At 36.6% G+C, this 20,969-nt stretch overlaps 1 protein-coding gene across 1 annotated transcript in view; it reads left to right on the top strand.

Annotated features, from left to right (window-relative positions):
* The window catches only part of LAMA2 (laminin subunit alpha 2), a 254,837-nt gene that overhangs the window by 151,912 nt on the left and 81,956 nt on the right, over positions 1-20,969 (top strand). Inside the window, exons 28-33 of the mRNA XM_066546117.1 lie at positions 22-260; positions 4,623-4,740; positions 7,815-7,949; positions 8,592-8,716; positions 12,353-12,439; positions 13,262-13,455. Coding sequence (XP_066402214.1) covers positions 22-260; positions 4,623-4,740; positions 7,815-7,949; positions 8,592-8,716; positions 12,353-12,439; positions 13,262-13,455 — 898 coding nt within the window. The remainder of the gene's footprint in view (positions 1-21; positions 261-4,622; positions 4,741-7,814; positions 7,950-8,591; positions 8,717-12,352; positions 12,440-13,261; positions 13,456-20,969) is intronic.

Genomic DNA, 20,969 nt, shown 5'->3' with positions numbered 1-20,969 from the left:
TTTTGTATTTCTGTCTTTCAGCATGAATGGGAATATTATGGTGATGACCAAAGAGGCAGAAACCCTGGGCCCTGGGAATATTACCATGGTAACCCAGGTCTCAATAGGACAATGTCTCAGGGAGATTTCACCTGGAAACCTTATGGAGATGACTCAAGACCAAGTAGAACTGTATCCCGGGAAGACTTCATGAACGTGTTGTATGATGTTCATTACATTCTCATCAAGGCGACTCATGGCAATATCATGAGGCAGAGCAGGTAACTCTTTCATGCAGTGATCTGAAATGGTGCAGTAGTCAGATAATCTCATAGACCTCCCAGCTGCTCCCAACAGAATTTGTATTTATGACACCAACTATGAGCCATTGCTGAGAAGAAAGAGCAGATGGAATTTGTGTTTGGCATAGCACAAGAAACAGAAGAGGGAAGTTTTATGCACTAGAAGATTTTAATCACACTAAGCAAGTAGAATCTTTATTTTCAGGATCCTAGAAACAGAAAACACATGTAGGCACACACATTCTGAAACAAACCTAATGTATTTTTTGAATAAAGGTCCACTGTATGAAAGCATGATGCTGTAATTAAATATAGATGTTAGCACATCAGGGAATTTTCTCCTGAAGGTGGGTAATTAAATATATTAGGATCAGATTCTACATCTTCTGTTCAATCTATTAATGAATCAGTTATGCAAGAAAATTAAGATAACACTAAATTTGAAGTGGACGTCAGGCAGCAACATGATAGGAACAGTACAAAAATCTCTGTAATCTAAAGGTCAGCTGTAAGATTTACAGTGAAAGTAGCAGTCAATTGAACAAACAAGGAACAACTGCGTAGTTATCTATTCTTCAAAGAGGAGTCTGTTGTTTACAGCATATCACAAGGTGAGCATGATTCAGTAACAATATTGTTGTTGAGATATGCTAATTCTCTATGAAAATGTATAAACAGATATGGCCTGCAAAGTGAAAAAAACAAACTCTTTTATTTCTACCCAACACTAGTAAAGCCTAAGTGTGAAGTTCTGGTTAATGGAATTCAAGAAAATAGTTATTAAAGTGCTCAGAGGATATCGCTGACCATCATTGCAGGCTAGAAAATATGACATATGAAAGAAGATATAAAGAACTAGATATGTTTAGAAACTAGAAATTGCTTTAAGGTGCTTAAAATGTTGTCACAGAGAAAAAGGAGAGAATGAGTTCTCTGTTGCCATGGTGGGTAAATCAAAAACAAACATGAATTTAAACATCAGCAGGAAAGATCCACATTATAAACTGCTGGGGGTAGAGATGTTCTAGAATAGCTTACATAGACTATTGCACAAAGTTTTTAATAATTATTTAATAGTTAATACACAGTATCCCTTGCAATCAAAATTTATTGGCAAGGGGATGGGAATAATCAGAGATAAACTCCAAAGGTCTCCGGAAGTCCTTCTTATGATTCTGTCATAGAAATAAAAAGCTAAAATTATTTCTAGGTTTCTAAGGTGCAAATAGATTTTTAAGAGTTTGAAGGTCTTTGGAGTTTGAAGGTGAATAGTAGGGGCAGATACCATGGGACTTCACAGCACTGTGTGACAGAAAACATTGTCATTGTTGCTGCTATTGTTTCTCTTTAAAGTATATAATTTACAGAAAAGTATTCATGTAGCTTCACTGGCTAGATGCTAAATATTAGTAACAGATGCCATAAGTGTTTAACATTGGTCTAATTTATTTTTGGCATAGTCCATTTAGGATATTGTATTACAAGCAAGGGGATTCCCAGGAAAAAAGTTATGAAGGTAACCCCAATGCAATGTGGAAATTTTGGGAAGTATATTCATGTGTCATGGATGTTTCTCCCTTCCCCCTAAGCAGTACAGATCTTAGTTCAGCTGTGGAAGCAAAAACTGAGTACTATCTCAGCTGGAGCATCAAAAGGAAAGTTATTTTGAAACATTAGCAAGGCTGATTTTGTTCTGAGGTGTGTGTGACTCCTGTGACTGCGCTAGGCCTGCACTGCACCAGCATTTTACCGAGGCTGCCCAGTCATGAGGCACTCAGAACAAGGGAGGACTTTTCAGTTCCAAGGCAGGTTTGCAAGGTGTCACTTAAAGGACCAGAATATATTTTTACAGCATGGCATTTCAGAATGTGACATTTTATGACAGCAGAGCTTAGCAAACAGTTCATCTGGTCTTTATGGTAACTCTCCATCTGAAGTCATAACCTTGCATATAATTCTGTATTTGATTTTGGAGGAGGTTATGTTACAATGGGTTTTTATGATCTGTCTAGTTACAAAGTAAACATTTATCACATGGCATCTGAGACTTTAGGTAGAATATAGCAGGAATACATTATTATTTTTTTCAAGCTAGCACCTTGAATGATTTCAGTGGAAATTTTACGTAAGACTAAAATATAAATCCCCAAAAATGTTTTTAAAGGTTAGTGGAATATTACCTTGCATAAGACTTGAAGGCCTTTATTAAAAATAAACTGAGACCCTCTCAAGAGCAATATTTGTACTCAAATTTAAACATATGTTTGAATTAAGTGACAATAAAACATTTGTTTAAAAAGAGTGTGTTGTGCTTTCCAAATAAGGGCCCTTTTCTAAACTAGTAAAGCTTCTCTTTCCACTTGACTGAGCCTAGTAGAATAAGATATATAAAGCTAAAGAATCTGTGGATGGGAGGGGGAAAGGATCTATGTGAAGTGTTTTTATGGGTTTTTTTAGGCTTTAATAGTGCTTTAATTTCAATTGCAAAGTTTAAAAGCTGCAGGTAAGTGATAAACTACAGGAAAAACACTTTAAAATAAAGTCAAAGTAGCAGCAGCAATTGAGAACATAAAAATAGCTTCATTCTAGTGTTAGCACTCTATTAGCTAAACAGTTTAGTAGCAATGGTAATGTTGTTTCTGCTTCCAAGCTGTAGCATTATTAGTGATTTAGAGGTTTCTGCTCAGAATCCCTACCCAAACATTTTTCTCCTGTATTGTTCATTTTGTTGCCCTCATTTTCACATTTAACACTCTAAATGGAAACATTGTTTTTATTAGATTTTGTTTTGCAACAGGGCTGTGATAATAAATTTCTTGAATTGAAGTATGCTTTCAATTTCACTGCAAATTATTTCAATATTCCCAACAGTGATCAGGTAGCAGTTGTTTGGCTGCTGCCTAATAGACAGTTTCCAAAAGTCAGCCAAGCCTGACCTTCCTTAAGTAACATTTTCACACAAACAATAGGCAGCTTTGTGGCCCTAGAGTGTATTGTTATCTAAATATAGCTTTATGACAGTAAACAGTTTTTCAACTGTGCCCTCACTTTTGAGAATGATGGAGAGGCAGATTGCATTTTCTTTTCCCATTAAATGTACAGAGATTTTAATGTAACTTTTCATTGACATGTCAGATCCTGATGGTTTTTGCCCTCTTTATTTTCAGTCTTCTGTTTTGACCTGGCTTTGTTTGCTTGATTTTGGGTTTTTTTGTTTGTTTTGTGTTTTTTTTTGGTTCAGTTTCCCTGTTGGACTGAACCTCTTTCTTCATGTAGTAAGAAGAGAGCATAGGGTTTAAGTCACTAGATTGCTTTGGAGATTTTTGCATTGACACAAGGTTATCAAGACATGTGACTCTGGTCATGTAAGCTCAGTCGCAAAACTCTCATCTCGTTCAGTGCTGGGCATTTGCTTTTCCTCCATTCATCCTGACATTGGTACCTATGTGCCAATGAGCAGAACAGCACCACTCAGTCCCTCAGGAGTCAAGGTCTGGGAGAAGTTGAAACAGGCTGTGAGCATGAGGAGAGGTGAGCAGTTCTGTGAGTTTCTCTCCATTAGCACTGTGCTCAGACACTTACTGAATAGACTCTACCCACATTATTGACATTTATTTGGCCAGTCAGACAATCTTTGACATTTTAGCTTAGGTTAGCATTATATTTGAAGCTTTAAAATTTACACCATTCTGCGCATTTTGTTTCTCTGAGGCAATAGGTGTTCCAGATCATAGCATTCATTTAAGCAAACTTACAAATCCCCAAAATAAAGAAGTAAGCTTAAAGTACAGCATTCTGATACACTGGGATTAAGTGTATTTCATTAGATTTTATATTTGTTGTCTTTGTCCATGATGTACTCAACCCTATTTAGCAGGTCAGCATTCATGCTGGAATGACTAGGAGTGGTTGGGAGGCAAGGATATTATTAGGATATATTTTATTTTATTTTTTAAATAGTTGCCTCATTAAAAGCTCATTAAGAGGACAATTTTACTGCCATGCCCCTGAGAGTCATCAATTTCTTAATGAGTCCCTCCAAATGAAGAACCAGTTATGAATTTTTGTATGTTAACTTTTACTAGTTTGGCTGAAAAGAGATAGAATCAAGCTGGAGATTTAGTTAGTTATACTGTTGCCTACAACTAGAAAATGAGACCAGAGGTGGTGTTAACTTTGTAGTTTCTTGGGAGATGCAAAAAAACAATGTTGTTTGCCGTAGATAAGAATCCTACAAACAGCCAAATGAGACTGTTTATCCTGTGCCAGCTGACTGTGAAGTAACTGGGTTTGAGTGAGTGCTTGACTAATCTCATTGGAGGTGTTTGCTCTTTTTTCCAGGATTTCTGAGATCTCTCTGGAAGTTGCTGAAGGCGGCTCTTTGTCCGGGATGGCTCCTCAGGCTCACTTGATAGAGAAATGTGACTGCCCATTGGGTTATTCTGGTCTGTCCTGTGAGGTACAGTACTAACCTAACTCCCAGGAAAAGTCTTTGTGCTTTCTCTGGTCCATTCATTGGCAAGGTGTGAATAGTAATTAGGTGTGAATTCATTTAACTGGCAGCAACTCTCCCTTAATTTAATTACTTATTTCCTCTCACAGGTATTTCTCTCACAGGGAATTTCAGCCATTATTGCTGTAGGCAAATATGCCACTGAAACCATGGCAATGACTCAAATACTTAAAATACAGGAAAGTGAGCTTTACTGGGGCAGCATCACTGATGCTGAATTGTGTGACTGATGCTAACAAGCCTTTTTGAACAGTTAGGGCTATAATACTCTTGTAATACTAAAATACTTACCAGGAGAAAAGTGTTGGTCAACTGAGTGACCTGGGTGCTCCTTATACATGCACTGTATTTATTTTTTACTTATAATTTCATGCTGAAGATTGCATGTTTCATAAGTACCCAAGTGTTCTAGCGAATCAGCTGACTTGTATATGCTTTTATAAAATGGATTTCATGATAGGTACCAGAGAAATTGTTTAAGATATAATATATTGGCTGCAGAATGTAAATTAATACTTCTGACTGTCTGTGCTCTTGATGATGAGACTGCCAATCTTTCTGTGTGCAGAATACCACGTTTTCATTTTTATTCAGCACAAACAATTCTAAATTTACTGCTTGCAATTGTTAGGTGGAGGTAGCAGGGAACAACACCTTTAAGTATTTTGCAAATGTCTCAAACATCCTGAGTGGGATCTTGTAAGGGTTTGTCCCAAACTAGCAATGGGAGGAAAATTGAGGTAAAGGAAGAGAAAGATACCTTGTTATCTGTGACAACTCTAATCCCTTTGGATGTTATACATGATTGTGTTATGCAGCAAATAAGTCAACAGAAACAGTAACTTCATAGGAAGGGTGTGCAAGAAAGTGAATGAAATAATTTTTTTTGCACACTATTTCAATAAGGGAATACACCTGAACTTGTGTAAATACATGAGAAATTAATAGACTCCAACATTTGCTTAGAAGTACAGTTTTTTTTTAATTACTGTAGCAAATTGGATTTTTGGAGAAAACTATATGATAATGTAATTAGAACTTGTTTTTAATTTACACCCACCAGGGGCTCAATAAATATCTCAATTGCAACCTTCATACTTCATTCTTAATTGTGTGATCTTCACATACTCATAACTTAGTTTGTTTTTAGTGTGCTCAGTGAAGGTTGTGGTGTATTCTGTGAAGGTTTACTTAATTTTAGCAGGAAAAAAATATCTGACACCCTAGCATTTTTTAAACGGGTGTTAATAGGGTGTATGCGTCTGTGGCATGCTTTATCCATATAATAACATTGTGAAAACTATATGCACAGCAGTTTTTATTAGAAGTCACATTTATATTTCCCCCCCTCCTTTTTTTTTTTCTTCTTTTTATTCCACATCTAGTTGTAGGCTGCAGAAGCAGTGATAAGAATTTCCCAATGGCTGCTTCTGAAAAGCTTCCAAACGAGCAATTAAAAATATAGTCTGTTTTATCTTCTGTCTGTGTTTTATTTCATCTCTGAAATGCTTCGGTCAAAATCGGTGGTAAGACTGTCAATGGCATATCAGAAAAAAAACCCCAGATATTAGTTGTGTTTGAGGATGTACCATGTATTTATAATTTGATTCTGCAGTCGTTCAGAACTTGTAAATCTATGTTTTGTACCTTGTTTGGACAAGTACACTTGTGGGGATAGAGAGGGAGGGGAAAAAGAATAAGAAACAGAACTACTTTCATTTGAGATTATTTATCTATGTTAGAATTCTTCACAAACCATGAAAAAGAAGATAGACTGTTTCTATGCTTCAGGGAACTTAATGTGGTCCAAGTCAAAATAGAAGGGAAAAAGCAGAAATGAGTTAAGATTAATTTCTTTGTAATTCTGAAGAAAATAATTGTGTTTATACTTTTTCCATAACTTAGACTCCTGGAGGTTTTAGCAATGATTATAAAACTGTCAGAGTGGTGGTATATTAATAAATCTAGCATGTCAGCTAGTGCTTCATTAAAGAATCCTACTTTTGGTCACAAAAATTACTTACTCCAGATTCTCTTCTGTTTTATTTTGCATCCATTTTATTGCTGTGTGAAAAGTGGGCCACTCCTTTCTGAAAAGCAGAAATGGTGGTCACCAGTAGGAAATGACCTCATCAGCCAGCTTTCACAGGCTCCTGGCACCACTAGGTGGTGGGATTTATACATGAGACGAGTAGGCCCTTACCCCTAATGGTCTCAGCTGTCAAAATGTTCCTGTTTGTGTTTTTATGCTGCCATAGCTGTATGCTTCCTGAGAGCTGTGTTAGGGCTTCCACAGAACTGTGTAATAAGCCTGAAATAAAGACTAAGTGTTTGATTTTACATGTGTCAGCTTTGCTTGCAATTTTTGAGTTATTCTTGGAATTTTATTGCCAAGCTGCAGTAGAGGAGACTTAGTGATGGATAAACTTGGTTTGGGGCTGATAGGCTCAAGACATGGAAAACCTTTAACATTTTGAATTCTGACTTTTATGGTGTTTAAATTATATAGCTATAAATAATGTAGCCATGCTGCCATTTTCTTGTTTATTATTCGGCTTTTGCTTGTTATCCATCAGGTAGTGTGTAGGCAGATACTGCTTGTCGAACCTGAAAAACATAGCAGAGATGAAGGAAACAGAATCATCATGCTTGCTCTCCACAGTCCATGCAAAAAAAATTATTTTGAAAACAAACTCTTTTCTTAAGTAATGAAAGGAATGATGCTTGATGCACAGTGAGAACAGAAAAGTGTTCTGCATCTGAATGAAAGATCTCTCAAGCTTTAGTGTAAAAGCCTGATGCCAGTAGAGTGCTCCAGGGATTTTTCCGCCATGTTTCCAATTAGGACTGGCTCTTTTTATCTGTAAAGTACTGTATATTGTTTGTAACACAGCTGGAAGCCTGTCAGATTCTTTTCACAACTTGTAAAAACTGGTGATTGGAAAGATGATCTTGCAATGCTCCCCACACACAATCCACTCTGTAATGATCTGTTTTCTTCTGCATCTTTTTTATTGCAGTCGTGCTCTCCAGGATTTTATAGGCTTCCATCTCCACCTGTGGGAAGGACACCTGCTCAGACCTTAGGCGCCTGTGCTGTATGTCAGTGTCATGGACACAGCACTATGTGTGACTCTGAAACATCAGTTTGTCAGGTATTACACCTCTAAACCTTTGCACCAAGTTAATCCTAATGTAAAATTCCTAAATTGTGCTACTAATCTAAAAAAACAGAAGACAATATTTTAATACAGTTTTGCCTAAATAGCTTAAGTATCAAAGTTCAGGGAGAGTCATAAAAGCAAACTTTTGAAGTTTTCTGTTCTGATTCTCTGGAGTTCAGATTATGCAGTGCTTTTTAACCCCTGAATTACTATTTGTGCAAAAAGAAAAACTAGACAGCTGCAAAACAAAGAAACAATGTACCATGTGTCATACAGTAAACACAATTCTGCTCTTACAGGCAGTAATACACATCACCTGGTACAGTAAAACTGAATTTTAATTATTGCTCCTTCTCCAATGGCTGGAACAAAGGAGAAAAGAAAGGATGAATGGGATAAGAAATTATGTAGGTTACCTCTGGGTAGCTACAGACCTGTATTCTTTCTCCTTTTAAGCCTGTATATTACTCAGCAGGCTTTTGATAGAAGCTTAAAGCAAGCATTCCCACTGAGAATCATGTCAGGGAAATTATGTGTCGAAGTAGGTTTGAATCCTTAATGCTGGGAGCAGAATGTTGTCTGCGTTCATGTAATTATCAAATGCAGCTTTCATTTTGTCTCCTTCCTTGGCAGGACTGCCAGCACAACACTGCTGGTCCCCACTGTGAGAGGTGTGCTCCGGGATTTTATGGCACTGTCCAAGGCTCCCCGGATGACTGTCAGCCTTGTGCTTGTCCCCTCTCCATTCCCAGTAACAAGTAAGTCAGCAAACTCATGGTGCAGAGTTGCCTTTCCAGCAAGCCAGAGCTTCCTCCTGGGTTCCCTGTGTCCTTTTTCAGATGGCTGGCTACAGGAGAATTGCCTCATGGAAGCTATAATAAAAACTTCTTATCTACTTTTGCTAATTGATCTTCCTTTAAAAGTCAGAAATTTCTCCCTTGCTAATTTGTGATGAATTAATTAATAAATGCTAGAAAATACAGTACTCAAGATAATGAGTGTGTGTTATAAAGGTATTCTCATAAATGGAGCTAGAGCAGAACCCAAGTACAATGTAGCCACAAGGGAGCTGCAAAAATTCTTATATATTATGTTGGTATAAATGTGTTACAGCGCCTTTCTTGCTTCACTATGGAATTTATTGATTCCTTATTTAATGTTACATGAGTTTCAGGCAATTTGGGAAATATAGAATAATTTAAAAGCATTATAGTTATTGCAGCATAAATTTTACTGGTTGCTTTATGCTAATGAGCCTTTCCACAATGCTTCTGCATGTGTTCCCAACAGATGATATTTTAGCACTTGAGATTTGTTTGTTGTTTTGCTAAGAAGCTCTTAATGATATTTGGCATCATACTGTAGTAGTGCAATGAACAGGTTTGTGTTTCATGATTGTGCTTTTGAAAAGCTGGAAGTGTTCCGTAAAACCATTTTTCTGTGCTTTGTCTGGCCTTTAGGATGTTTTAGTGAGGATTTCAGTCAGGATAGCTGAGAATTTAGGGGTTTCTTTTTCTTTTTACTTCATTTTATCATTTTGGTTTGGTCTTGAGTTTATTTTGAAGGAGGAAAGTCCTTTTTCAAACATTATTAGATAAAGACATCATAATCTTTCATACACAGCAAATCTCAGGTATTTAAAGAAATACCCTTTATCTCAGAAGTTATAACGCATTCTTAACTACAAGTTTTTCTGAGGTTTGTTCATTTCATGAGTGTTTTCTCGTACAACTTGATTATGTGTTCTATTAGTATCAGAAAAGGACTTTCAAGTTGCAAAGAACAAGATCAACCAAGGTTCTCAGTTTTGCAAATTGGAAAATATTGGGAAAAAAACTTTTTATGTTACTAACTGGCAATATGAAGGGCTGCAAATACTCCAGCCTGTCTTTTTTGTGGTGCTTAGGAACCTTTGGTTGCCTAGAAATACATGTATCAGATCAGAAAATGAACAGGGCTCTTCACCCGGTGTTTATGGCATTTAGACATATTCTCCACACTGTGCTCCCGAGATCATTTCAGTATCTTATCTAAAACCTAGCATAAACTCAGGAAGTGGGTGTCGCTGAAGTGCTCTACAGGTGAGAAATGTGTGGAACTGTGGGTAGCATGTCTAACACAGAATTATAGAATGGTTTGGGTTGGAAGAGACCTCAAAATCATCTAACTCCAGCTCTCCTGCCATAGGCAGGGGCACCTTCCACTAGACCAGGTTTCTCAAAGCCCCATCCAACCTGGCTGTGAAGACTTCAAGGGATTGGGGCATCTGCCACTTCATTGGGCAGGCTGGTCCAGTGTCTTACCACCCTCTGAGTAAAGAATTTCCTCCTAACATCTAATCTACGTTTCCCCTCCATTAGTTTAAAACTACACCCTGTTGTCTTATCTCCATCTTTTTTTAAAAGTGTCCATTTTTTAGGTGTCCTAGGTGCATGCTCAAATTGCTGAGCTGCCTGAGGGATAGCAAGCAAAGTGCCCGAACCTCATTTAGCCGCATAGCCTGCATGGCTGTGGGTTTGTCACAGCCTTTTGTGTCTTGCTCCCATGAAAGGGATCATGAGACTCTGGTTTCATATACCTTCACAGGAAATAAGAGAATAACACCTAATCTGAATTTAATAAAAACACTTAATCATGAGATAGTCATCCAATTTCTTAGTGTTGTTGAGAAAAGAATCTGATCTGAGCATGTCCCGGAACAGAACTGCTTGTGTTTTATAGAGCTTCACTCAGCTGTCTCTAGACATCATGGAAGGGATTTCTATTTCTGTTACCCACAGCCATCAACAACTTTGGTAGCTGCATAGTAAATATAGAGACTGACAACTGTACATCTCACTCATGTTAAACCTAAAGGAAAACACCACTGGAGAGAGGGCAGGGAAGGAGATGTTTCAAATGTGTGTAGAAGCCTGTCTGTGCATGTCCATTTTCCTGTGCTGATAGAAGATGCCTGAACAATTGGTTCAGATGCCTGGCTTTTAGATGGATAGAGTGGCATAGATTCATTCCATAAAGCTACAGTATTAGGTAGAAAATTAGAGTATCAGACCTTAGATTTATATATTTTGCAGATCAGTTAAAGCTCTTCAGGATGCTATTAAGGAAAAAGTCTACCTGCAGCTATTTTATGGTAGTCAAGTAATCATAATCTAGATGAAATGCAGACAGCTAATGAGCTATCTCATTAGCTTGCTATGTCATGACTGATACGATAGTATTTGTGAATTGTACAGTGCAATTATTTTTATTTATGAAATTGTATAAAACTCCACTAAAGTTCTAAATACTGTGTTTATACTGCTGTACAATCAGCAGTCAGTTTCAAACATGATGAGCTAGGAGAAAAGAACAGAGAGAATGAATTTTTCTTAGTATGGATCTATTTTTATGGAGTTGAAAATGTGTTGGATAATGAGTTTGGGAGTAATAGATCAATTTGTTTATGTTTTTTGCAAAGGCATAATTTTATATACTCGTTCAAGCACTATTGATTTAATGCATTATAAGCAAGTTAGATGAGGATGCTGACTGCACTGTACCAAGAAGGAGCCCTGGGGTCACCACTAGCCACCTCTGTGCTTTTCTAGTTCTTCTTCCACAAAGAGCTGAAAGAGTTTCATGGTTTTACACCATCTTAATATTTAGTTCTGTTCTTTTGCCCAACTCACCCCTTTTGTTTGCTTTAATTGCCTATGCAGGCACTTTATACAGTAACATATCAGCTAAGCACTACTTTGCACAGTGCCCACAGGTGCACACTACAGACAGTAGTAAAGTGACTTAGAAAAGATAATCAACTGTCTTCAATGATTAAGATAAGACCTCTCCCTGATTACGAAGGAGGTAGTTTTTAGGGTTTTTTTTTCTCAGTAGACTGGGCTTTTCTCATACCTCTTTGAGAAGATCATTTGATGCTGCCTTTTGGAAAGATTCCATACAGCTGTGACTTTGGTTCCTTTTCCCTCTTTACATCTTACCTTCAAGTAAACTCTTCCCAGCTTATCTCATTTCACTCAAATATAAGATGAAATCAGACTGGAAAGGCTGAATGTTCATTAGCTCAGTTTCTAAATCTTTTGTTTCACATCCTTTCCAGTGCTCACTGTGAGTGAGAGCACCATTCAATCACACAAGCCTACAGCGTGGCCATTGCTCACTCCATCCCCTTGGATAAAGCCCTAGAGCCCTTGGCCAAACTGTGCAAGTGTCACAGCAAGGCATTCCCAAAAATTATAATAGAAAGGAGAGAACTCTCACAGGTTTTTATAAACAGATAAGAAAATGCTGCCATTTACATTAAGAGTGGAACTTCTTGGGCTCTTCTTTACTGCTGACCAAAGTGAAATGATGCAAGAGAGTAGAAAAAAATTCTTTATTTACTTTTGTTTTAGTTTTAGCCCTACTTGCATTGCTGAAGGACCTAGTGACTACCGGTGTACTGCCTGCCCACCTGGATATGAAGGCCAGTACTGCCAAAGGTAGGATTAATGGAAAAAGCAGAAAGAGGGACAATGAAATGAGGAAAAGGCATGAAGGAGATAAGTGTTTTTCAATATTACAAGCGTGTGTTTACTACTGTTTAAATACATGCCTTTGGATAATTTATTTCTCCTTTATATGCTGTTAAAACTTGGCCAACATAGACAATTTTTATATACACCACTGTAAATTGATAATCAATGTTATTTATATCACAGATATTGTCCTAGTCTTACTTTTTGATGTGTGAGGGTTTTTTTCCTCTGGGGCTCAGAAGTTAAAAAAATTTATCTAAAATTAGATGCCATGTTGATAGTGTATCTTGATGTCACTCATACCCTTTGTTTTAGTGACTGTGGTGCCCTCATGGGCATTGGCTGTGAAAGACAGTTACATATAAACATTTTAATGCTGATTTCTGAATTAACAACCTAAACAGCCTCTGTTGTCCCATCCATCAAAACACTGAGGGATTAAGATGATCAAAATGTCTACCAGGAGATTTCATGCCTGACACAAAAAACAGGGCCACGCAATGATACTGGAGGGGGTTTTTGTTGTAGTTAATAGAAATTTAACTGAAAATTGTTGAGGATGTGGAATCAATTTTGCATACTTCCTTCATCCAGACTGTTCTGTGCCCTGATTAGAAGTCTCTTTGTTGGACAGTTTGCAAAATTTCTCTCTTGATCATGAAGCAATAAAGATTTTTTTTAATGGTTCATGGATGTTTGTGTAAATTATGTTTAAAACACTGCCAAGTATTCTTTGTGCCCCACATCTCAGTTGGACAAATCTTATTTTGTGTTTGCAATGTCTAGGTGTTCTTCTGGCTACACAGGAAACCCACAGATTCCAGGAGGGTCCTGCCAGGCATGTGAGTGTGATCCATATGGTTCTGTGCCTGCCCCCTGTGACCCTGTCACTGGGCAGTGCACTTGCAAGCCTGGATTCACGGGGTGGAAGTGTGCTGGCTGTGAGCATCGGTATGCGCGTCATGGCACGAGATGCATTTGTACGTATACTAATGGGATTTTGGATAACTTCTGATTGTGTTTGTCATATTTCAGAAATTCAATCCTGCTTGTTTAACAGTGAGTTGTATGGCTTTCTTTGAAAATAATTGCCAGGTTTCTTACTATGTTGACATCTGGTCCATTTTGTTTTCACAGGCCTTGAGATGTCAAGAAAATTCTCAATAATTTTAGTATTATCACTGAAAAATGACAAAAAATCTTTGAAGGAATTCTTTTTGGCTTTTTAGAGTCTGTAATTTTGCCAAAGGTTGTTGCTACTGTTGTGACAATATTTTCTCTTGGTGAATTTTTTAGTGTTGTCCTAAATGTTTAACCAGCAATTGCAATGCTCTATGCCATGAGGCATACACGAAGTTTTTACTTAGGTTTACTTGATCATGTTGATTCAACTACCATCCATTGGAATTTAAAAGATGTAAGCAATGATAGTACACTATATCCAGAAAAGAACTTTTTTTGTTAAAAATAGAGAACTAATAGCATAAACCACCAATTTATATTTTCCAGTACTGGTATCTTTCTCCTCAGTTTTGATATATGCCAAGTGATTATCTTGTATTTTTGTTTGGATTTTTTTCATTATATTGGATAGTGCTTATTTTAAGCCCACAGTCTCATATCATGTAATGCTGCACGCTTATGTCTTATTTAAAAAAATGTAGCAAAATCTTTCTAGAATTCTTTATCAGCCCTGACTGAAATAAGGCATTTTCCTCTTCCTCATCTCCCCCAGGATATAAAGGGACTAACTTTATTGTGATGGTTTTTTTTCCCTTCAATGGCATGATTGTTAAATTTGAAGTAGAATAAGGGTAGAGTTCCAGTAAATCCACAGTATATAATATTTATTAAACTGTGCACATTTGAAAGTATTGAAGTATTGGCAAGGTGCAGTGAGCTGGTTTTAAATGTTTTATCTTTAATTGGAGTGTCTGTGTGAGGGACACGTAACATCAAGAAAAGTAGGTACCATCTCCTTTTTTTTTGCTTCTCCAAAAAGTTAATTTCTTTTGTACCTCAATATACAGAGGTGCACACCTCTCTAGTATTAAAATGAAATGGTTAAAACAAAATGCAAACATTTCAAAAGCAAACTTCAAACAAAAGAAGTGCTTGTAATGTCTGAAGGAATTATATAATTCAAGAATGGAAGGCACGGTTTCTTGAAGTGCTCTAAAGAAGAGATATTAGACACATAGAATCAGAAGCTACACAATGCAGAACATTTTTTCACTCAAAATGGCTGGGATCAGTTCTCAGACAGTCACTAAGACTTAGCAGAACTAAGCTTCTAAGTAAGTCATTTAAAATAAGTGCTTTTTCATCAGTCCTGATTCCCAGGTAGAAATTATAGATTACTGGGAATATAGATATAATTTCTTCTATTTCTTTATTATTAACAACAAGGCATTGATTCATTGATTAAAAGAGTAGTGTACTTAAGAGAAATAAATTTCTAATGTCCTGCAGTGTGATGTAGTTTAGGACTTAATTCTAAACTTACTATCTTAAGCTCTATTTTGAACATCAAAATGATTGCAACTGGAGTAAGTAGTCCCTTTGCTGAAATAACTACCATTTGAGTTCCATTTTGTGGTCTCTGTGTCAAGGAGAATTGTAATTGCAAGTTAAGTTCATAAGTGTTACAGCTACAAAATTTTAAAATAAGAACTGTGTTCTACAGAGTGCTATCTGCATGAAAATTACTTCATTTTTCAATATCCTGAATAGGTCTTACATTATTGCCAGTATTATCCTATTTTTCCAATCACAGGCATGACTTAGTATCTTTTTTTATTAGTCTTTTACCTTATCAGTATTCTGAAAAGTCTTTTGAGGATCCAGGATGACAGAGATTCGTTGTACAAAACAGCCTAAGTGCAAGTTATTATTAATAATGGTTTTCGAATTTGTTAATCAGGCTATTTCATTGTGTGGATAATAAGGTTAAAAATCCTACTTGTGAATGGAAAAAGCTGTTTGCAGGCAAACGAAATTTTCTACCTTTTTGCTTTGAAAGATGTTATTTGCTGTAATCTCTGATTTAACTGCAACATATTTAAATTTGAGTGTTGAAATATACCTACACTCTTAACTTACCTACATTCTTACTTTAAGAACTCAGTTTTCACCATAAGAACAGTTCTTCACATATGTATATGGACATTTCATTTGACCACTAGAAGTGAGGAATCAAATGCAAAGATTTCTTTTCTTTAGTCGTAAAGATAAGAACCACCTATAGGAGCAGATGGGATGTACTTTAAATCTCCCTATCACAGGAAGTAGATTTTTACTGTTGATAATAACCATCAATAATAACCATAATAATAACCATCAATAATAACCATATCATAAATTGCAAAAACTGCAGTTTAATGTTTCAGTATATTTCAGGCACATTTTATGTGCCTATTAGGTCTTACTGTATTATCTTCCTCTTGTTTAAAGGTTCCTCAGCACACATATTTCTCCACACCTGCCTTTGCTAATGCAGTACAGTACCCTTGACATGGTAGAAAATAAGCCTGATCAGTAACTTCTGTAGCCTGTGGTGGACACAGATCTGTGGCAAAGAGAGTGTGGCAAGCCTGGATTTTGTGGGAATTTGCCAGTGGTAAGCAGTGTCTGGTATATTGCAGGCTTCACAGTGCAGCTGTTGGTAAGGATTCATTGCTGCAGCCCCAAATGTGCCTTAATAGTCCTTGTCCTGTCAAAGAGCCATTAGAAACACCTTTGGGACAACCTGAAGTTTTCCATCCTTGCTGTCAGAACACTGAGCTGTTCCAATCTGAGTTTAATGCAACTGTATACAATTTATTTTTTTACTTTCATGTATCAATCACTTGCGAAATAGTAAATTCCCTTCTGACCAGCTTCAGTTGTAACAAAACCTTAAAAGCAAAACAAATGGTACTCTTAAAGTACAGAAAATTAATTAGTGTCAAGAGGAGAATCCTGTTTGCATTCAGTAGTTAAAATGAGCTGAATGCACGTACCTACTCTTGCTCATTTGTGGTTCCATTTCAACTACTGCAATTGCATTGTACCAGTCAGAAGTGTGGAGAACCCCTGGTTAGGTGGTAAAGTTGTCTAACCTAATACAGTCAGCCATATTGAAAAAGTATTTATAAGTAGTATAATACATACTGATTAAGCTGTTCTGTTAGTATGGTGTAGTTAATATTAAAGAAAGTTTTTTTTTTTAATAATTACAAAAGAATAACCATTTAAATAATGAATTTTTGGCAAATTCCATAAAAGGTCACCACACAGTATAAAAACCTGACAAACCTGAAAAACCAAATAATGTGTATTTGAATCAGATCAGAGAGGTATTTTAGCCAAAATATTGTCATGCATTCTTCTTTAAATATAATGTTTAGAATTTAACATACCCCTGATCATAAGGATTCTAAAGATTTTTAAGTGAAGATTTTCAGTGAAAAGGTGGGGGGGAAAGCAAAGGAGCATGCATTTTCACTAAAGTGATCTATTTCTGATCTAGCTGAAAATCTCTTTTACTGGATTCTTACTGTTTTTTTAAATTATGTGTGCTTTTTTCAGTTGCTTACTGCATGTCACTGTTCAGTGATGTGTTATACCAGTTATATTTTATAGAGGTACAGGTAAAATAGAATATATATTTATTTTGAAAGCTGCTGCTTAAAGAGGGAAGATTCCACTTATAGATAAATAGCAACGGTTATATAATTATAGGTGCATGGCACATTCCATTCCCATTATATTCTTAGAATAGAATAATTTTGGTTTTTATAGGATTCCATCAGGGAATCAAAAGTTATATCCAAAAAGTAGATTTTTTAAAAAAACATAAGTAATACAAGAGTTTGGTTTATTGCAAATCATAAAAATTTCTAATGGCTAGTGGCTGGATTATTTCCCCTGCTGAATTAACCACCTAGGTTGTCCTATACAGATATTCAAAGCACTCTGCTTATGAATACTTTCTTAGAATTTTTGGACTCAAGCAATTAACTTTGTAGGTTCACTTTCCCTTTTCTTTTGAAAAAGCCAGTACCCAAAGAATAAATAGTGATGGTTGGGAGCTAATTTTAATAATGCTGCCAGCATCCTTGTATACTGCCAAGTATGACAAAAGTTCTCCCAAATCTTCTCTCAGATTTTGAATCAAGCCTGTAGCAATCATACATTTTCTTAGAAATAGTAATCCTCTTGTGTATTTTTTGTTATACCTTGTGACATTGCACTTCACTTCAGTTGTAGAGTTTGTAGTACATAAAATGAAGAAGCCTAGATGGCAGTGTTATGGGAACAGTGACTCTGCTCACTGCTGTGCCATATTTATGGAACAAAACAATCCTGGTGAGGACTTCAAGGTTTTATTGTTGTTTGGCTCTATATATTATATGGCAAGTCCGAGCTCAAGTTCTGAATGCTTTCAGGGTATCTGTCATAACTACAATGGAGACTTCAGAAAAAAAGTTTGAGCTGTGTTGCAACACAAACTAAAAAACCTTTCCTTGGATGTGTGCTCCTGTCACAATTGTTCCTTGGGGTCAAGCAAAAGCCTAAATGTAAAGCAGTTGATGTGACTGAACAGGAAGCAATCATGACACAGGGAGATCAAGCAGATATTTCATTGTAAGGAAATTTTCCTTAACTCAGTCTTGTGGGGTGAAAAAACAAAAAAGATCCTCAGCCTTGCTGCAGTCAACAAATTTTCATCTTTATGTATTTAAATATTCAAGAGTGGTAGAAGAAGAAAATTATATAATGAGATTCCTTTAATACCAGGTCTTGGGCATTTAAGTATTTGCACTCAAGACTGATGCCTCCAATGAGAGGGGTTTTTTTTCCCAGCTGTCAATCTCTGCTTCATCACAGCCCTACACCAAGAAGAACAAGGGAGCTCCCAGCCACCAGTTCTGGCAGAATCAAAGTTTTCCATTCAAAACCGTGAGGAGCTCCATGTTATCTGCCTAGGCAGATATGGAATTGAGAACTAGGCAGAGATGCTGTCTCTGTCAGAGATAGCTCTTGTAGAATCTGTGAAACAAAGCCTCTCCCAGCTCTTACACAGCGCTTAATTCAGCAGGAGCTGGGAGCCTTTACAGAGTGAGCTGAAAAGAATGTGTGTCACACTACATTTATGAAGCCTTGGACTACCTTCTTCAGTGTTCTGGTTATTTTGCTGTGTGTCCATGTGTCTCAGCTGTAAGAATTAATTTACATCTCTGTTGGGCAACTGCTTCTCGGGCTGCATTAGCTCAATTAGGCCATCCCTGCTTGGCCTAGAACCTGATAAGCTATCACTTGTTCTCCATTTTTGTGAGAAAATGAGCTCCTGTTGAGTTTAGATCCACACTCCTGTCTTTCACCCAAATCAAGCAATCTTTAAGCTCAGCTACTACTGGTATGTATCAGAACCAGCAGATGAGGATTTCTAGATAATAAAAATCAGAAATAAACCTTCGTAGGTGTTTTAGACGCTGATCTGGGTATGAATTTTCCCATATTTTGGAGACTTACTGATCATGTAAGCTGTGTGAAACCAGCAGCAGTGGCAAGATAAAGCTTTCAGCTCTCTACTGGGGTTCTGTTTTGGAAGGCACATGAAGGCTGTCTCATTATTTGGTGTGAGACTAGTGCCAAAATGGGAAAAATGAGGTAACATATTATTGAGCTAACAGTAGTTCAACACTTTGTTTGAAACAACAGGAAGCTGATACTGAAGAGTCGCTGAGTATCATAGGATACCACCTCCCATCAGAGATTGCATGATTGCCCTTAGACCAAAAATTTGCTAGTCATAACACAGTCTTTTGAATCTTCACAGAAATGAATGTATTAAAGCAAAATTGTGTCAGATAACCACTCAGTTGGAGGAACACGTGACTCAGATGTGTTTCTTTTATTACACATTATGTTTCTTCATAAAATGGAATAAACTTAAAAGAATTTCTTTTAGCATGCATACTTTGGGCATATTTCTCACAAGAGGTAAGTCAAAATCCTTAGAGACTTAGTGTGCATGGAAAAGTGTGGTGAAAATGGAAAACGCAGTAATTTGCATTAATTGCTTGTTGAACTATTGTAATATTGATTGCATGGTTTGACTCTGACATGCTTGCACTGCTGTAATGATCTGAATTTAGTGCTGTATTTGTTAATATTAGACACAAATTTATCCTGACAGCTTTATAGATAGACACAGAAGTATTTAGTCTTGCAAAATATAATCATGCTTTTGAAATATTTCCCATAGCTACAGTACATTACAGACTGAATACTGGAGTAGCTCAGTCCTGTCTCATCTACTCAGCTGTGGTCTCACTCAATGCAGTTCCTCTTTTCAACCTGATTATTTTGCAAGAGGTGTTAATTTATACTGAACACTCACTTATTGATTGCCCACTCATTGAGAATACTTCATGTCTTATGGGCTGTTCATTTTTTTCTCATTGGTGTAAATTGAGTTTGTCTTTAACACATAACAAATTTTTAGCAATTTATTACCAACCAGTAGGAAAACTTTGAAGGTGAATAGATTTCCCTTGTTTCATGAGTGAAATAATATGTGGAAAAAAACCCACAGCAAAAACTAAACTAAACTACAAAGGCCAACTCTTTTCAGGTTCAAGATCACTTCTTTTCATCCTGCAAAATGATTATCAGGTCTCCTTACCTTCTTGATCAGCTACAGAACAGGTGTTTGTTATATAAAACATTATTTGCTGTAAAACCTGCTTTTCCTCGAATTCTCTCAGGCTTATAAAGGCAAGCACACAGATGGCAAGAACAGGGATGATAATTAGTTGGGGGGAGGTAAAATTTCATGTAGGAGCATAAATCAGAATGTATCATGCCCACAGTTATTGACTGCAGAGCCGTTCAGTTTATGTAACAAAATAGTGTGAAATAGGAGGAAGGAGTCTGCAAATGGAAGCAATGAAAATGCAAAAGGAAGTCTTAAAATAACAGTAGTATCTAGCCTTCTTCACCCACTTCTTACTACGATAATCCAGCATCTTACCTGGTCTCCTTTTCAATCCCCACTGGAGTTTCATGCTGTATTGAAATAGTTTACCTTTTTTTCCCTCAGTATTTGACTCTACTCTTTGTCTTTGGCATATTGAACAGTTAAAAGAGTACTAACCATATTTAGGTAACTATGAAAACTTTAATGAACAGAAAAGATGTAATCTACATAAGGAACAGATTTCAGGAAAAAAGAAGTAATTCTCTTTTGAAAATTACTTCTCTTTTCTACAAAAGCATACACTTTGCTTAGCGAGGTTTTTTAGCTATTAAACTGCCTAGCTTTGCTGAAATAAATAATTACACGCTTGTAAAATTTTAGGTAAAACTCTCCATGTCTCTTATCACCAGTGAATTCATTGTTCCACAGTTTGCTTCATCTCCTGAGATGTTTGGGTTTGCTAGCTCTTTATGCAGAGAAGCAGAAAGGTATTCCCACAACTCTGTTCTAAAGGATGAAGAATTCTCC

This window comes from Molothrus aeneus, chromosome 3 (assembly GCF_037042795.1).
Source record: "Molothrus aeneus isolate 106 chromosome 3, BPBGC_Maene_1.0, whole genome shotgun sequence".
Classification (NCBI taxonomy): Eukaryota; Metazoa; Chordata; class Aves; order Passeriformes; family Icteridae; genus Molothrus; species Molothrus aeneus.
The sequence above is the reverse complement of the archived record's forward strand: the minus strand, read 5'-3'. Positions and strand labels throughout refer to the sequence as shown.